The sequence below is a fragment of the Lipotes vexillifer genome, unplaced genomic scaffold (assembly GCF_000442215.2).
Source record: "Lipotes vexillifer unplaced genomic scaffold, Lipotes_vexillifer_v1.1 scaffold418, whole genome shotgun sequence".
Lineage (NCBI taxonomy): Eukaryota > Metazoa > Chordata > Mammalia > Artiodactyla > Lipotidae > Lipotes > Lipotes vexillifer.
Genome location: NW_006798629.1, coordinates 6,705,546 through 6,722,845, shown reverse-complemented (window position 1 = coordinate 6,722,845; position 17,300 = coordinate 6,705,546). Strand labels below are relative to the sequence as shown.

The 17,300-nt window shown below is 49.3% G+C and overlaps 1 protein-coding gene across 1 annotated transcript in view; it reads right to left on the bottom strand.

Moving 5' to 3' along the window:
- Positions 1-14,628, bottom strand: part of SH3BP5 (SH3 domain binding protein 5) — an 86,825-nt gene extending 72,197 nt beyond the window's left edge. Inside the window, exons 1-2 of the mRNA XM_007470640.1 lie at positions 14,428-14,628; positions 12,650-12,712 (exon numbers count right to left, since the gene is read on the bottom strand). Coding sequence (XP_007470702.1) covers positions 12,650-12,712; positions 14,428-14,562 — 198 coding nt within the window. The 5' untranslated portion in view covers positions 14,563-14,628. The remainder of the gene's footprint in view (positions 1-12,649; positions 12,713-14,427) is intronic.
- Positions 14,629-17,300: the final 2,672 nt, after the last annotated feature.

Genomic DNA, 17,300 nt, shown 5'->3' with positions numbered 1-17,300 from the left:
GCTGGAAAAGCCATTGCCCATCATTTAGCTCAGAGGCTGCCATTTCACAAAGGAGGAAACTGAAGCCTCTCCCAAGGATGTGTATTTGGCGAGTGTCAGGGCAAAGACTGAAAACTTGGTCCCCTAAGTTCTAGATCAGCATTCTTTCATCTCACCAGCCTCAGTGAGGACCTCTGAAGACAGAGCCTCCACACCCACAAACACACATATTAAAAACTACTTCAGGGGGCTTCCCTGGTGGCGCAGTGGGTGAGAGTCCGCCTGCCAAGGCAGGGGACGCGGGTTCGTGCCCCGGTCCGGGAAGATCCCACATGCCGCGGAGCGGCTGGGCCCATGAGCCATGGCCGCTGAGCCTGCGCGTCCGGAGCCTGTGCTCCGCAACGGGAGAGGCCACAACAGTGAGAGGCCCGCGTACCGCAAAAAAAAAAAAAAAAAAAAAAAACTACTTCAGGGCATGGGCTCCAGCCTCAGACTCCTGGATTCAAATCTCGGGTCCTCATCCCATTGGCCATGTGACCCGTGAGAACTGGTTCAATCTCCATGTCTCATCAATGTCCTCCAGACATTGTGTTAGTTTTGAGAACTAACAGGATAAACTATACAAACCACTTAGCACAAGGCTTGGAATACAATAAGCTTTTGATAAATAATCGTGACTTTTACGCAGGTAGCAATGGTTAGAAAGGGAAGGACCGAAGCTGGCTGAACGTATATATGCTAGGTACTGTGCCAGGCACTTTACAATCATAACCTTATTTAATCCTTAACAACCCTGCAAGATAGGTATTGCTCTTCCCACTTTAGAGAGCAGGAAATGAAAAACCCAGAAAAGCTAAAAACCTTGCCAAGACTGCACAGCTTATGAAGAGGCAGGGGGAGAATTCAAACCTAGCTCTCCTGAACTCCCAAGCCCATGCTTTTCCTCTATTAGCTCCAAAACAAGTTTTCCTATGCTTTTTGGATCCCAAGGTTCACAGCATCAAAGTATGATTCACTTGAACAAGTTCCAACTTGGGGAGTGGATCCAATTTCCAGCAAATGCATGCAATACCAGGATCCTATTTCTGCAGTGGGGACGCTAGCAAAACCCGTGGCAGGGAAAGAAAGCAGCGCTAAAGAGCTATCCAAGGAGCTTAAAAACCTTCCCCCTGAATTTATAAAGTGTCTGTCTAGCTACTGTTCTTTGGGAACTCTAGGCTCCACTAATTTTCTGCAATAGTCATTGAAGCCATGGCATAATATTCTCTCAGACAACATTTTTAAGAAACAGGCAAAGCGGGCTTCCCTGGTGGCACAGTGGTTGAGAGTCCGCCTGCCGATGCAGGGGACACGAGTTCGTGCCCCGGTCCGGGAAGATCCCACATGCCACGGAGCGGCTGGGCCCATGAGCCATGGCCGCTGAGCCTGCGCGTCCAGAGCCTGTGCTCCGCAACAGGAGAGGCCACAGCAGTGAGAGGCCTGTGTACCACACACACACACACAAAAAAAGAAACAGGCAAAGCAAAGAATTCCCTATCGCAAGACCCATAGCACTGCTCAAACCTGCTCCCTCATGCTTTAATTGTCGCTGGCTGGTTTAAGGGTTATTGACAGTACGAATCAAAGTCCTTGCTCTGCTGGCTGGTTAACTATTAAAGTAGTTCGGCAAGGCACGGTGAAATGTGGCTGTTCATGAAGCAAACGGACATCCTGCGGGCCTCAGAACGAGTCACTGTCTCTGTATCACAACCAGGAGTGTGGCCATTCTAAAACAGGGCTCGAAATGCTTTAGGACTGCTCCCATCAAGAGGTGGCGTCTGGGCCATCTCCTCTTGAACCTGGGCAGGTTCATGGCTGCTTGGACCAGCAGAATACGACAGAAGTGCTGCTATGGGACTTCCAAAGCTGTGATGCTCCCACCTGGTCATCTTGGGATGCCCAATGTGGGAAGCCAGGCACCATGAGGAGGTCAGAGTACCTGGGACCGCCGTGCTGGGACGGTCGCATGTAAACACTGACTACTGACCAGCTAAGCCCCCACGGCCAGACACAGGAGTGGGCCTCCTCAGACATCCAGTCCTGTGGGGCGTTCGGATGAGCACCCCACCCCACCCCCACCGACATCTGCATGCAACTGCTCGAGACTCCTCCAGTGAGAACCACCCTGCAGAGCCCTCTCCAAATTCCCGACCCAACAAATCATGGGCAAAATAAAGCATTTGGTGTGGGGGGTAATTCGTTAGGTAGAAATAGTAACCAGAACCATAAGGAAGGACATCTTCGTTTCATCTCTTCTTCCAAAAAAGCTGGGACTCCCCTGGTGGCACAGCGGTTAAGAATCCGCCTGCCAATGCAGGGGACACAGGCTCGATCCCTGGTCTGGGAAGATCCCACATGCCGCGAAGCAACTAAGCCCGTGTGCCACAACTACAGAACCTGCGCTCTAGAGCCCGTGTGCCACAACTACTGAGCCCGCGTGCCACAACTACTGAAGCCCGTGCACTCTAGGGCCTGTGTGCTGCAACTACTGAGCCTGCGTGCTGCAACTACTGAGCCATGTGCTGCAACTACTGAGGCCACGTGCTGCAACTACTGAAGCCTGCACACCTAGAGCCCATGCTCTGCAACAAGAGAAGCCACCGCAATGAGAAGCCTGCGCACTGCAACAAAGAGTAGGCCCTGCTCGCCCCAAGTAGAGAAAGGTTGCGCGCAGCAATGAAGACCCAACGCAGTCAAAAACCAGGGAAGAGAACATCAAATCTGCAGGTTTCATATCTTATTAGAATGAAGCTGAAGCCTTTTGCGTGTTGGCAACAAAAGGGTCAGGTGGACGAACATACCCGAACCCTGTTCATCATGCTTCGGGTGAGTCTGATGCCACAGAGTATGCGTTTACATTAAGTGGGTTTGGCTGCAGTGAGAATAAACAGCGGATGTTCCTGTCATTGTCTTCCTGCTGGCAGTTTCTTTCTGTCAGAGCAAACATTAATATCTCTTGGATAATCCAGCAAAACACAGCAAAGGAAAAAAGTCAGGCAAAAATAGAACAAAATTGTTTTCCATCTTCCTTTAAGGAAATGGAAGAGGCTGATTCTCTGAGCTCTCTAAGAGTGCCTTTGCAAATTTGCAAATTATCCTGAGACTCTTGGTTAAGATGTGTTGCATAAAAGGGATACAGTCTCTACTGTTAGAAGCATCTATGTGGTAATACGCAGATTAAGTAACTCTCGGAAAGGAGGGCTGGTCGAAGATACCCGGGATGCTGCCAAAGGATGAGGTTCAATGGATGTTTAATTCATCCAGTCGACACACACACAAATATACCACTATGCTCAAAGTTCCTACCATAAACACTCAGAAGGAAAAATAACAGCTCAATATTAAAAGGCTGCAGTGCACAGGGACCACAGCTCTCTGCCAACAGGGGTATCTGAAGATTCTATCAACCGCGGGGACAACAATGGATCCGCCAACCCTCAGAGCCTGTCTTCCTTTGAGGTGGGGACAACCCCTAGACACCCTGGAGTCAGAGGGAAGGTATCCTGGATAAACATGGGGACACAGTCATGTCACTGTACTACAACAGCAATGGCCCGTGTTCCCACAATGTTGCCAGCTAAGGGGCCAGGAAAGTTTACATACTATCTCACTGGTCTTTATAGTTTAAAAGAAAGACACATCTGATATTTAAAGCAGTAGACTCCATTTCAATATTGACAGCTATTTCTATATTCTAGCCAACAGCCCACACTAATAATCATTTTGCCTAAGTGACTACAGTTGAATGACGCCCACTTATATGTGCCCACAAGTCTTTATCCATGTAGAAAGGATGCTACTACTCAAATCCATATAGTAACTAAGTTCGAACATCTAACTATTCTTAATATTTGGAATGTTTTCCACTGTTCTATCTTGGTGATTGTTTTGTATTTTCATAAATGAGGGTCTCTTGGCTGCAGACAATTCTAAAATGCCTTTAAGTCACTTTTCATCCCTCCGTGAATTACCACATGAGAGTTTAACGATACAGTAATTCACCAAGCAAACCCACCAACTTCTGCGTTTATCTACAATTAGGGCAGGGACTACCCATCTGAAAGTTTTTTCCCACCAGCCTTCAACATTCCTAAAATTCCTTCCGAAGACATTCGTCTCTTTGACTCATAAAGACATCTTTTTATAATAGTGCTTTGTTCTCCACCCTCATGCCCTGCCTATGAAAATGATAAAATATGGTCATTGCAAATAATTCAGAAAACATCAAGAAATGAAAAATTAAAATCACCAGCATTCTTAGCGACCAGCACTAACCACTAGTAACATCTGAGGGTACATACTTCTCAGACTCTGTGGTAATGCATCCCTCCACCCCATCACCAACTAACATGAATCAACACTTCTGTAGAATACAACAAAAACAAACTAGAAAAGTGAAAAGTCACTTGGATGTCACAGCAATGTCAACCTGCTCAAGAGAAGAATTTCTAAAGTCTTATCTCAATTTCTCTATGTACTTCACCTTAATTGGTAACAAGCAGATCATAGCCTGTGGACCACACTATGAATCTCTCTGTTCTAGACATTTTTTCTGTTAAATGTACATGTTCTTCTACTGTATGTATATATGCTTTTACATATACTCTACACATAGCTTTATATGTTTTCCCCCACTAGATTTTTTTTCCACTAAATAGATCATGGCCATGGGTCCACAAGCACACATGTCATCCTATTTTAATGCAAAACACTCTTCAAACCCTGGCATCTCCAAGCAGGGCAGAATCTTATACCTCCATGAGCTAAGACCTCCAGGAGTGAGGGCTTAGGGGAGCGGAAGGAGGTCACAGGTTGTGCTTTAGCAGCGCTGCCACTGTGCCCAGGGTTGGCCCTGCCTAAGGAAAGCCCAGGGACCAGTGCATGTCCAGAGCAGGTACTAAGGAAAAGGGACCTGCCGGTTTTGCAGGACACTGTGTATGGCAACGCCAAGAGCCACGAGTCCACAAGGTGTTTGGTTCTAACCACAAACTCTAGCCATTCATTCCGACATTCATCGTACCCCTGTGTGCAGGCACCGCATGAGATACTAGGGCACAAAGATGGGGAGGCCAAGCCCCTCCCTCCAGGGGCCTAGTCCAGTGGGGGAGCCAAATACACAAATGACCAGAACACAGCCTAATGGATATGCACGAGGCTGCTAGTGCTGGTGAGGACAGACTCCTGGGCACCGCCACCCCACCCCCACCCCCCACCCCCGGAGATTCTGAGTCATCAGGTCTGGGTGGGGCCCAAGACTCTGCAATTCCAGCTTGGTCCTGCGATGCAAAGACCACACGTTGATGGCACTGCTCTAGGGCACTTGTTCACCACCAGGGGCAACTTTGCCCCCCTCCCCTGGGACACCTGCAAGTCTGGAGACATGCTTGTCTGTCATAACTGGGGGGTGGGGGTGGGGTTGACTGGTCTTTAGTGAGTCGATGCTGCTAACCCTCCTACAGTGGGCAAGACAGCCCCCCACAACAAAGAACGTCAATAGATGTCAAAAGCGCAGTTGGGCAACTCCTCGAGAGCAAGACACTTGAACTCCAGGCCTCAGTTGTGTTATCAACAAAATGGGGATGATAGTATCTATCACAGAAAGTTGTGCTGAGCATTCAGTGACTTTATGCAAAGTGCTTAGAAGAGGGTCTGGTACATGGTAGGCATTTATTATTATTATTGTTATTATTATTAACTATCATTATTATTGAAGAGCAGACAAAAACAAGCAGAAAAGACATTCCAGGATGCACACAAGTCCTTCCTGCAAGTACCCACCATGCTGCGGCCCTCACCTGCCCTGCTCCAGTAACAGCAGCAATAATGTTTATTCATGACCTACTACGCACCAGCAGTGGAATAAGCAAACTGAGGCCAAGAGACATTAAGTAACTTGCCCAAGGTCACACAGCCACGAAGGGGCAACCTGTTGACATTCATCCACTCAAACATCTACTGAGCACCCATGATGTGCCAGGCAAATCCCAGGAGAAGAAAGCCTAACACAGCAGGGCTCATGCAGGGAAACAACTGATTTCCACACCCCACAGACCAGCCACAGAGCAAAGCCCTCTTGCTCCAGAGACTGCAGATTCCACCCTGCTGTAATCCTAGCCTTACGAGCCCTCTCTCTGGCCCCTTGCCCAGAGCCGGTCTCTGACAAAGAGACGTCATGGCGGGGCCTGGGGGGAAGAGGGCAGAGCTGCGGTGGGCCTGGCTCCAATGCACATCTCGATGGAACTTTCTCTGCATCCGGCAGTCCCCCGCGCTCGCTGCCAGCCCTGCACGCAGGAAGCCTCTCCCTCACCCAGGCTGTGCCGCTAGCAAAGCCCTCCCTCACACAGTGTCTCCTCCTGTCCCCCAGGCCACCCAGGAAGAATAACGACACCAATTCACAGACGAGGGGACTCAGGATCCAAAGGGGTAAGTGCCCCCAAAAGTCAGCAGAGCTCGAGTTCTAACCACGTCACCTGATGCCAAGACGTCCCTCCACCCACCCCTTCCCCATGACTTTGGGTTTTTTCCCCGTTGATCTAAAGTAATACAATTCAGTGCAAATAATTCAGAAAATATAGAAAAGTATAAAGAGAATACGTCTTACTCAACTCTCACCAGATATAACTGGCATGTAATCCTTTCCTGATATTTTTATGCATATAAACATATTTTTTAGAATAGCATCATGAGTCTAAATCATGACTCTAAGCTTTTGGAGCCTGTTTTCCATTCAAATGCCTTTCTAGGTTAATAACAAGCTGTCATCATCTAAAAGCCTGGATTCTCTTAGCCATCGCCTGGGCTTGGTATTGATTTATTTCCTCAACCCCCTACTGACAGTCATGCAGACTCACAATTTTTCTAACATTTTTAAACAATGCTGCAGTGAGCACTGTTGGACCTGCATCCTTGCCCAGTTAACCCCTTAAAATAAATTCTTACAAGCGCAACTGCTGGGTCAAAAGTCACTGTCCCTCAACATCCCAGCAAGCAGGAAGCCCTAAGGCCTACTATTCCGATGGCCAAACTTCAGATCAGAGCTGTGGGGACAGAAGTAGCCCCAGCTCGGGGGCCCAGGAGGCCCAGTAAAGACCTCAAGTGTGTTGATCTTTACAACCAGCCAATGAACAAAGGGTCCCATCAGCAATGCTTCCCGCCCCTAGCACTGCACAGGCTGCAAGGGATGCCTGCACTGGTCCCCTCCACTTGCTGGATGCTAATCCTCCCAAATAACTAGGGTCCCCAGGCCTCAACTCCAACGCCCCGTTGCAGGAAAGCGTCCCCCAGCTCCCAAGACCCTGCCCGGGTCCCTCGCTCTGTGGCCAAGGCCTGAATCCAGGACCCCCTCCCCGCCCCGCCACCCCCACCCCACCCCGGCGAGGTAAGAACCCCCACACAGGACTCAGCCCGCAGGGGGCCCTCAGTGCTGGTTCCATGAACACCTCCAGGCCACTGTTTCCTCAAACTAGATCTAACCTGGCTACAAAAGAAATCCCAGCCTCACTCATGCACAACACACACACACACACACACACACACACACACGTCTTCAAGGGGAAAGTGCTAAGATGTGACGGCACTGTCCTCTCAGAAAAGAATCTCTCTCTTCCCCTGACTTGTGTGAAAAATTCACCACGAGAGAGTCCAGGCTGCTCCCAATTCCACCCCCACCCCAACCCCGGGTTTCCAAGCTCAGGACAGTCTTCTTTTTTCTTTCTTTCTTTTTTTTTTTTTTTTTTTTTAAAGAGAAAATGTTTGCTGGTTTCTGGCAGGGGCAAAGGCAGATTCTGGGTGCAGGCCTTATGCGAGTCTGAGGAACACAGATGTTCAGAATCAAATGCTTTGCAAATCGCCCTCGCCCAAGCACCGAGGGGAAGCACACGGCCATTTACAATCAACCGCCTTTGCCTCCCCAGGGAAGGACAGGCTGGAAAAGTCAGCTTGTGATTACTCAGAGCCAGAAAAGCTGTCTGTGGGCAGCTAGGCCTGGCTGTGTCCTTCCCCCTCCTCCTGGACCATTTCACACCCTAGAACAGTCCGCCTTCAGAGGAAGCAGGGGGAATACAAAAACACTACACATCATAGTAAAAAATAAATAACTGGCACGGACTATTACAAATCTTGATTAAAATGATTTTGAGATTCTCTGTGCCGCCTCTTGTTTTAACAAACATTTGAGAAGAGATCGCTCTATTGGGTACGCATTGTAAAAGTGCATCAGCACATTTACCTGGACTGCCTCACCTGGCAGGGCTGCTGCGCACTGAATGACCTGTTTATCTCTCTCCATCCATCGCTCTCCCCACCCCCAGTGCACTGGCCCCCCTGGCTGGTCCTGAGCCGGGCCAGGCCCCTCTCTCTCTCACCTTAGCACTGGCTGTTCCCACTGCTGGAACGCCCTTCCCGCACAAGGCCCCGAGGCTCGCTCCCTCCAGATGGGCTTTCACAGAAGCAAATAGTAGGTGCTCAAGAAATACTCCATGAGTTAATAATTAAAGCTGACTAACCAATGCGCCTGTGGGAAAATACATGTGCTTTCTTAACTTGAAACATCAGACTTATATCCAAGAGCCTCTCTGGTTAAAAGGTTACTCCCTTCAACAGCTTGAAAAGGCTGGCTCTCTCAACACAAATCAGAGTGCCAAGGGGACACCATGCTGTCCAGACAAGGTCAGAGGCAAACCGTGGTCATGGGAAGGGGCAGGTGTCTGCCTGACAACAGGCCAGCCATCAGACACCTTTGGTGATCTCCCATTTAAACTGCCAAGACGCAGAATGGGATCCAAGGGCGAATCCCAGCTGACATCTCAGCTACGGCTGCCCAGAGGCAACTGAGCCACAAACTGGTCACCAATTCATTGTTTTCTCAATTTTTTTATACAATTTGGAAAGGTTACTTTCCATTTACTGTTATTACCAAATATTGGTTATTTTCCCCGTGTGGTACAATACATCCTTGAGCCTCTCTTACACCCAATACTTCGTAATGGTAACCAGTAGTTTGTTCTCTATATCTGTGAGTCATTTCTTTTATGTTATATTCACTAGTTGATTGTATTTTTTAGATTCCACATATAAGCACTATCATACAGTGTTTGTCTGCCTTATTTCATTTAGCATAATGTCCTCCAAGTCTATCCATGTTGCTGTAAATGGCATTCTTTCATTTTTTATGGCTGAGTAATATTCCAATGTATTTATGTACCACATCTTTATCCATTCATCTGTCAATGAACACTTAGGTTGCTTCCATATCTTGGATATTGTAAATAGTGCTATGAACATTGGGGTCACCAATCTGCTTTAATCACTTAAAGTCAGGAGGGGTGTTGGGCCCTGCAGGCCATAATCAAAAAGCAAAGGAAAGGAAATGCAGACAGCAAAAGACCCTTCCCTAGTGGCTGTGAATTATATACAGTCAGTCCTCATTATTTGTGGATCCCAAATTTGTGAATCTGCCTACTCACTAAAACTGGTTCCAAAATCAATACCGTGCTGCTCTACAGTCATTTGTGGACCCGCACAGAGTGGCAAGAAACTCCAGTAGCCCGACGTGCCTGCTTCCGGGGAGGATGAACAGACGCCCTCCACCCTGGTCCAGCTCTCATGCGGTAAACAAACATCCTTTACACAGTCCATTTAGTGCCACACTTTCTGCACTTCTGTGCTTTGTGTTGGTGATTTGGCTGTTTAAAACAGCCCCCAAGCCTAGTGATGAAGTGCTGGCTAGTGTCCTAAGCCCAGGAAAGCTGTGGTGAGTATTATGGAGAAAACATGTGTTAAATGAGCTTCAATCAGGCTGAGCCATGCTGCTGATGGCCAAGTTCAACCAACAATACACATTAAGTAAGGTGTATTTAAACAGAAACACACATAACACATGGTTACGTACTGATCAGTGGATGAAGCTGTTGGGACCAGAGGCTCACAGGAGCCTAATGAGGCTTGTTTCCGAAAGCGGCTGGTCACAACATCTCCCTTGGGAGCCACGGCTCAGTATTCACTAATTCAAGGTTCACGGCGACCTTAGTGAAAACTACCGCGAATAAGGACAACTGACCATATACTAAGGTGGCTGCTTCCTGACCCGCGTCCTCTGGCATTCCCCCCCGCCCCCCGCCATCATCCCCACTGCTCTCTCCATCTGCCACTCCACACACCGGCTCCCTTGCTCAGCAGGCTTCTGCTCAGGTGTCTTCTGGAGACTCCTCTGTCACATCACTCTTCTACTGGACTCATCACAATCAGTAAGTACTAGGCAACCCTCCACGCCTCACCCCCACCTGAAACGTCAACTCCCGGAGGCAAAGCCTGTCTTGTACCCATATCTACCTGAATCTGCAGGGGCCACAGTGCCCAACACAAGGTGGGTGGCCAGTGCTCGCCTGAAGGGACACAGCCCACCACACACACGGCCACAAGGTCCCTGGCAGGTTCTGGGAGCATGACAAGCGTCCAGAGAGCCTGCACGGAGGCTGAAACCCCACCGATTAGACGCCCACTATGGCCCAGGGCCACGTGCACCTCCTGTGCACTTGAAATGTGGCTGGTCCAAAGTGAGATGCGCTCTAGGTGTAACAGATACACAAGATTTCCAAGACTTGGTACAAAAATATATGTAAAACATCTCATTCATGATTTATTGATTCCATATTGAAATTATTGCATCTTGGACATTCTGAGTTAAAGGAACTAGATTAAAATTAACTTCACCTGTTTCCTGTTGCTTTTGAGCGTGGCTGCTAGGAAGTTTTCATGACGTACAGAGCTTGGCACTATACGTCTGAGTCCACCCGGGTTATAATAATGCCATGGAAAGGGAAGCCAGTGACACAGGCCAGCCCTGACCACCTCTCTAGGCTACTGCCTAATACTCTCCAGAGGCAGGCAGGAAACACCCGTCCCATGGCTTCCTGTGACACACAAAGACCTAAGTGTGTTCCGAAAGACGGCTCAGAAATCAAGGCTGAAAAGAGTTAAGAGATGAAACAATTGTGCCCTCAGAAGGGGAGCACCGCCAGAACAGGGGCCAGCATCGAACAGGCCTACAGATATGTGTTGAATGAATAAACCAGTACTTTGCAAAAACAAAAACAAAAACAAAAAAAACCACGATTTCTAAGTTGTTTGTTCATATTTGGGATAGAATACGAGAGCTGGAGGGGACCTGGAAAATGACCTGGCTCTGCCATGTCGCTGAACTGTGAGGACGCTGTGCTTCCGTGTCCTCTCCTGGAGAAGAGGTGGTCCCTGCCGGTCCCTACCTGCTAGGCCCACGCCGTCCAGTAGAACTTTCTATGATGATGGGAGTCTTCTCTGATCTGTCCAATACAGTGCCTACTGGGCCCTTGAAACGTGGCTACTGTGACTGAGGAAGTGAAATTTAATCTTATTTAATTGTAATTAATTTAAGTTTAAATTCAAATAGCCACATGTGGCAAAAGGCTGCCATCCTGGACAGCACAGCTCTGGCCTGCTGTGACAAGCAGGAACGAGATAAAGCTTGTAAAAGCACTTTGGAAATGCCAAATCCTGACAGAAATGGTAGGGGTTTTGTTGTTGGATGTATTACAAATGCGAGATTCTGAGAGATTTCAATTGCCCAACGAAGAGACTTGATTCATCGTAAGTGAAAAAAATTTAAACACACAGATTGTGCTTCACCTGGGGGAGAAGTGTTCATAGACACCTGGGATCAGAACAGAGCAAGAACGCTTCACACACAGCTCAGAAAACTAGCTTCAACCCTCTGGGCCACAGTACCTCCAGGGCCTGGACATGCAGGCAGAAATCAAGGTTGCATTCCTATCTCCCACTCCCTCACACTAGAGACCAGCGGTGTCCTGCCCCTTCCGCTGACCTTCCCTGCCATTCCTCCTGCTACAGGAACGGGTCCTCCCACAGCTCTCAGACAGAAGCGGGGGTTGTTCAAATCTGATGGATGGTAAAACCAACCGGTGCTGAAAAGGGATGCGGACTAAGTGGGAGCTGTGAAGAATGCTAATCTGTTTACACTCAGGTTGGAAGATGCTCAGGAAATTCAAATTAAGTTCTCGGCTCCCAAGATTCTTCCCAGCAGGAAAGCCCTTCCCAGTCTAAACAGCTTTTCGGTACCATTAAGATCATCATATTCTACGCACTAGCAGACAATAAAGAAAAAAAAAAGCAGGGGAGTGGAAGGCGGGGGTGAATGATTAGGGCCGGAAAGTCAAACAAGTCTAAGTCTTTCTGAGGAAACACACAATATTTCCAAGTACCAGTGTAAGGAGCTGCCCTAAAATATTTAAAAGATTTTGTGAGCTCATTCATTCTTGTCCATTAAAGAGCAGAGCTACTTTTCCCCTCAGTCCTTTTCCACAGACACATTAACTTTAGGGCTTAAGCGTGTGTAACGCCCTTGGTTTGGGCCCCTCGGAGCTTCCATGATGAAAACCACGTGAAACTGGATCCACACGTGTTCCACCCACAAGCTGTCCTCAGTGGTGTAATTTATTCTGTCAGGCAGCAGGCTGTTGCTCAACTTCGAGGAGGGAATGCCAGCAACTACCCTCCAGCTATTAAAACAAAATGAACCCGCCTGGTGTCAGCGGGACAGACGCCACTTCACTGAGAAAAGAGACCCAGCTTTCCGTACCTCAAGTTCAGTCTCCCGTCTGTTGATATCATCCGTGGATTGATTTAACTTCTCCAGTTCTCCCTGATGAAGAAAAGGGACAGGAAAAAGATTCAGGGATTTGTCTTTTGTTGCCAGTATGACTCAGCCCCAGTACCTTGCAAATTACTCTGGCACACTTTGTAGGAAGAGGAAGGAGTCAGTGGTAATTCTCAAGGAAAACAGTTGAGCCTTGGCTGGCAGAACAAATGAATGTCAGCATTTCTGAAACCTTTTTCTTGATGGTGGCCTTTTTGAAAATGACTTTAAGGTCCTAGGAATTTGTCTTTTCTTAGAAGGTCAATTATTTATTCCACGTATGTGCCTTCAGGTAAACCCACCTGTTACAAATGGTTTAGAGGCTGAATCAAAACAATGCTTTCTGCTTTAGAGCAAGGATTTTGCAGAAAAGATAATAAAAGAAAACAAAGCCAAGCCTAAAGTATAAACCCAATGAAATAATTTAAATCAAGGGTACAATTCTGGCATTATCTCATCCATGGTTGAGTATTTTTCTGTAGGAATGAAAAGTCCTTTTCAAACCGCCAGTTATTCAACCTACCTGGCTGTTTTACAAAACAAACAACTAAAACTAGCTTTAATCCCGATCCTTTAAATAAACATTCACACACTGACATTTTGTAAAAAAAAAAAAAAAAAGTGCCCAGCGTGAAGTTAATTCATTTTACTCAGCAAACAAAGGACCTTGTGAACAGAATTCCCCTACCAAGAAAACAAAATTGAGTAGCCCGAACCGATTTTATTTAATAGAATTCCTAATGCAAAGATTCTTCCACCTGATTTTTATCTTGCTAACCTGCCATAACAATTCATTTAAATGCAACAGTTGAGTTAAATGAGCTTTTAATTGATCTGCGCGCTGAAAAACCAATTAAGTCTCCAGAAACTGCAGCGCGTGCTGAAAAGCAATATTAAAAAAAAAAAAAAAAAAAAGCTTTATGGAAAGGGTAGAGACACGGGTCTTCGAAAGCGATGTGCTGTGCTTTTTGCTTGGAGGGTGAAGAGGTTAAGCTGTCACTCCGAGATCTCGGCTTGGAAATCGTTTTTAATCATCTCCCAGAGCAATGGAGGCACAGGAACCGGGCCAACCCTCTTGCCTTCTCGCGCGTCAGCTATGCGCACCGCTTGTCCCAGATTTCTGTTCACACCCGACCTCATAAGGAGGGAAAGCTGGGTTTTAAACCGTTTGAGGCCAAGAGGAGAGCTGAGCCAGTGGTGACAATAAGCCCTTCGGTTTGCTAACAATGAATCAGAGAAGGGAGATGGCTCAGGCCGGGCACCTCTGCTAGCAGGAGGCTCCGACCCCCAGGCACGGGTGGCCGCCTACCTGCAGGGGCCGACGACGCCCCGGGACGCCCTAAGCGGCCGGCCAGGCTCCCGGAGCCCGGAGGCTGTGCAAAGCCCGCGGCGCTACGAGCCCGGCCGGGTACCCAGACGCCGGCGTGGCGCCCCCGCCCCCTTTCCTCTTTGTTGCGCAACCGCCCGCAGCGCTGCACACGCTGCTGCGACCCCCGGATCCTGCCGGGGAATCCCGGCGGTAGAGTCAGGCTGCGTCCACTCGGGCACCGCAGCCTCCCAGGAACCGGGGAAAACCGGGTACTCAGACCCTCTCCTCGGGCCCCGGACTTAACGCTGCCACATCCCCCGGGCGCAGGCACCGGTGGGGGGGTTGGGGGAGGCGGCTGCGAGGCGGGCTCAGTGCAGATGCCGGGGTCCTTGTGCACCCCCGCGCGCCCTACCTGGATCCGGGGGTCCACCTCTTCCTCCTCCTCCAGCCCCGGCTCCATCCCCTCCTCCTCCTCCTCCGAGTCCCGGGCTGGCGGCGGCAGCTCGGCCGGCTCCTCCGGACGGCTCCGCTTCGGCGCCGCGTCCATGCGGGCGGCGGACTTGGGAGCGCGGGGGTGGCGGCCGCAGACTGGGCCGGAGCCGTCTGGCCACCGCCCGGCGAGCTCAGAAGGCGCCGCTCACCGCCGCGGGTTCCCGGGCCCAGCTCAGGAGGAAGTGGGCGCGGTCGCCCCCTCTCCGCCGCGGCAGTCAGCGCAGCGCCGCCCGCTCCGCCCCCAGCCCGCCGGCTCTGCGCGGCCCCGACTCTAGACCTGGCCGGCCGGCTGGCCGGCCGGGATAGCCGGGACTCCGTCACAAAACCTCACTCCCGGAACGCGTGAGGGTGGTGAAATGGGGGAGCCTTCAGCCCCTTTTACCATAGCAGCCCGACTAGATCACAATTTACCCAACGTCGGCCGCCTGGTGTCAGGGTGCTTTTCTCTCCCTCCCTCCTCTGCTAAGGCGATTGACTGCATGCAAGGAAAGTTTGGGGTATTCCCACCATCTGGCACCTTTAGAAGCTTGTACTCAGTGACCTTAGACCAGTCCCAAGACTCACTCAAACCACTGTGTACACTCAAAGCACTTTTGTCCCCTTGGGTTAACCTGGGGAAATGTGTGTACCTGAAGATTTCCCCAGAAAAGGGAACTGAAACATATGCTCACCTAGACACAAAAGAACAAAGAAGGGAGCCAGCTGCAGCTCCTTGCGTAGATTCCCTGCCCTAAGGCTGTGGACTGCATTGAGCAGAGCTCCATATGCAAGCTCCTGTGCTTTCACAGTTGCGGGATGGTCCTCAAGAGGCAGGAAGCATGGAAAATCCATTGATCAGGGATGTGCGTGAGTGAGTGGGTGCCTGCCAGTATACCCTTCTCAAGGAGATGCAAGTGTAATCCCTGTTCATGGGCACGTGCCATCCAAGGATTTATGAACTGGTGAGGTTTCCTGCCCACCCTGAACGAGCAGAGAGCCAGAACTTGCCTGGCAAATTCAACATCACAAAAAGCCAAAGAATAAGGGGAATGTTTGTGCTTTTATGAAATGGCAGGGCAACTGTGATGTCAGGAGAGCAGAAGGTCAGATGACCTTAGCAAAGCAGGCAAGGACATTGCCACTGGCCATTGCTAATGTCTCCTTCACTACAAAAATGCAGAGCATACACACTTTCTACACAGAAGCTTGTGGCCTGTGGGCTCTGTGAGTTCGGGGGCAGACTTGCTTGAGAAAGCAGCTTCTTTCCGAGAGCCTGTCATTAAAGCCAACCTTGGGAAATCTGCTTATGATGGTTTTATCAAAAGCTAAGTTGGGAGGGTTACTCCTTGGACAAGTTTCCACCTTACACACTCTGGCACTGTGGTCGACCATCACAGGAGCTTCCTTGTCTCCTGGAGTTAACACAGGTGTACACCATGGGTTTGGTTCTGAACAGGTCACACCTGTTCACTGTTCTTTTTTTTTTTTTTTTAAACATCTTTATTGGAGTATAACTGCTTTACGATAGTGTGTTAGTTCCTGCTTTATAACAAAGTGGCGGTACGCGGGCCTCTCACTGTTGTGGCCTCTCCCGTTGCAGAGCACAGGCTCCGGACGCGCGGGCTCAGTGGCCATGGCTCACGGGCCCAGCCGCTCCACAGCATGTGGGATCTTCCTGGACCGGGGCACGAACCTGTGTCCCCTGCATCGGCAGGCGGACTCCCAGCCACTGCGCCACCAGGGAAGCCCTGTTCACTGTTCTTTAAATCAAGTGAGAGTCAGCAATTCTTTGTGAGATGTTCTCAAATTCCCTGCTAAAGACATAGTTGCTTTTCATTTTCCAGTGATGGATGAAGGCAGGGTCAAGATGGCCATTAAGAATCACAAACTGAGACAGAGGTTGAAAACAAGTGAGGTCAGCCCTGACTCTAAATGCTTCCCAAGTGGTGGAACCTCATCATCACCATTCAAACAATAGCCTCCAAACTACATTACGGTTTAAGCTTAGATCTAAGAGCAATAGGGTGGTTCAAAATACCTTTATGGGGGGGACTTCCCTGATGGCGCAGTGGTTAAGAATCTGCCTGCCAATGCAGGGGACACGGTTTTGATCCCTGGTCCGGGAAGATCCCACATGCCAAGGAGCAACTAAGTCCGTGCACCACAACTACTGAGCCTGTGCTCTAGAGCCCGCGAGCCACAACTACTGAGTCTGCATGCTGCAACTACTGAAGCGTACATGCCTAGAGCCCATGCTCTGCAACAAGAGAAGCCCATGAACTGCAAAGAAGAGTAGCCCCTGATCGCCACAGCTAGAGAAAGCTCCCGTGCAGCAACGAAGACCCAACACAGCCAATAATAATAATAATAATAATAAATAAAATGTAGTCTCTTTAAAAAAAAAAATGCCGGGCTTCCCTTGTGGCTCAGCGGTTGGGAGTCCGCCTGCCGATGCAGGGGACACGGGTTCGTGCCCTGGTCCAGGAAGATCCCACATGCCGCGGAGCGGCTGGGCCCGTGAGCCATGGCCGCTGAGCCTGCGCATCTGGAGCCTGTGCTCCTCAACGGGAGAGGCCGCAACAGTGAGAGGCCCTCATACCGAAAAAAAAAAAAAAAAAAAAAAAGCCTTTATGGGATATAGGGCAACTGCTCCTGAACACTGAACATCACTGTAGACTTTTGTTGTTTTATTTTTAGAAGAACTGGGCCAGCTATAGCATGATGTTCTAAAGTTAAAATAAGGAAAATAAATAAACCACAGCAGTACTATATATTTCTATTGACACATACATATGCACATCAATGCATAGAAAA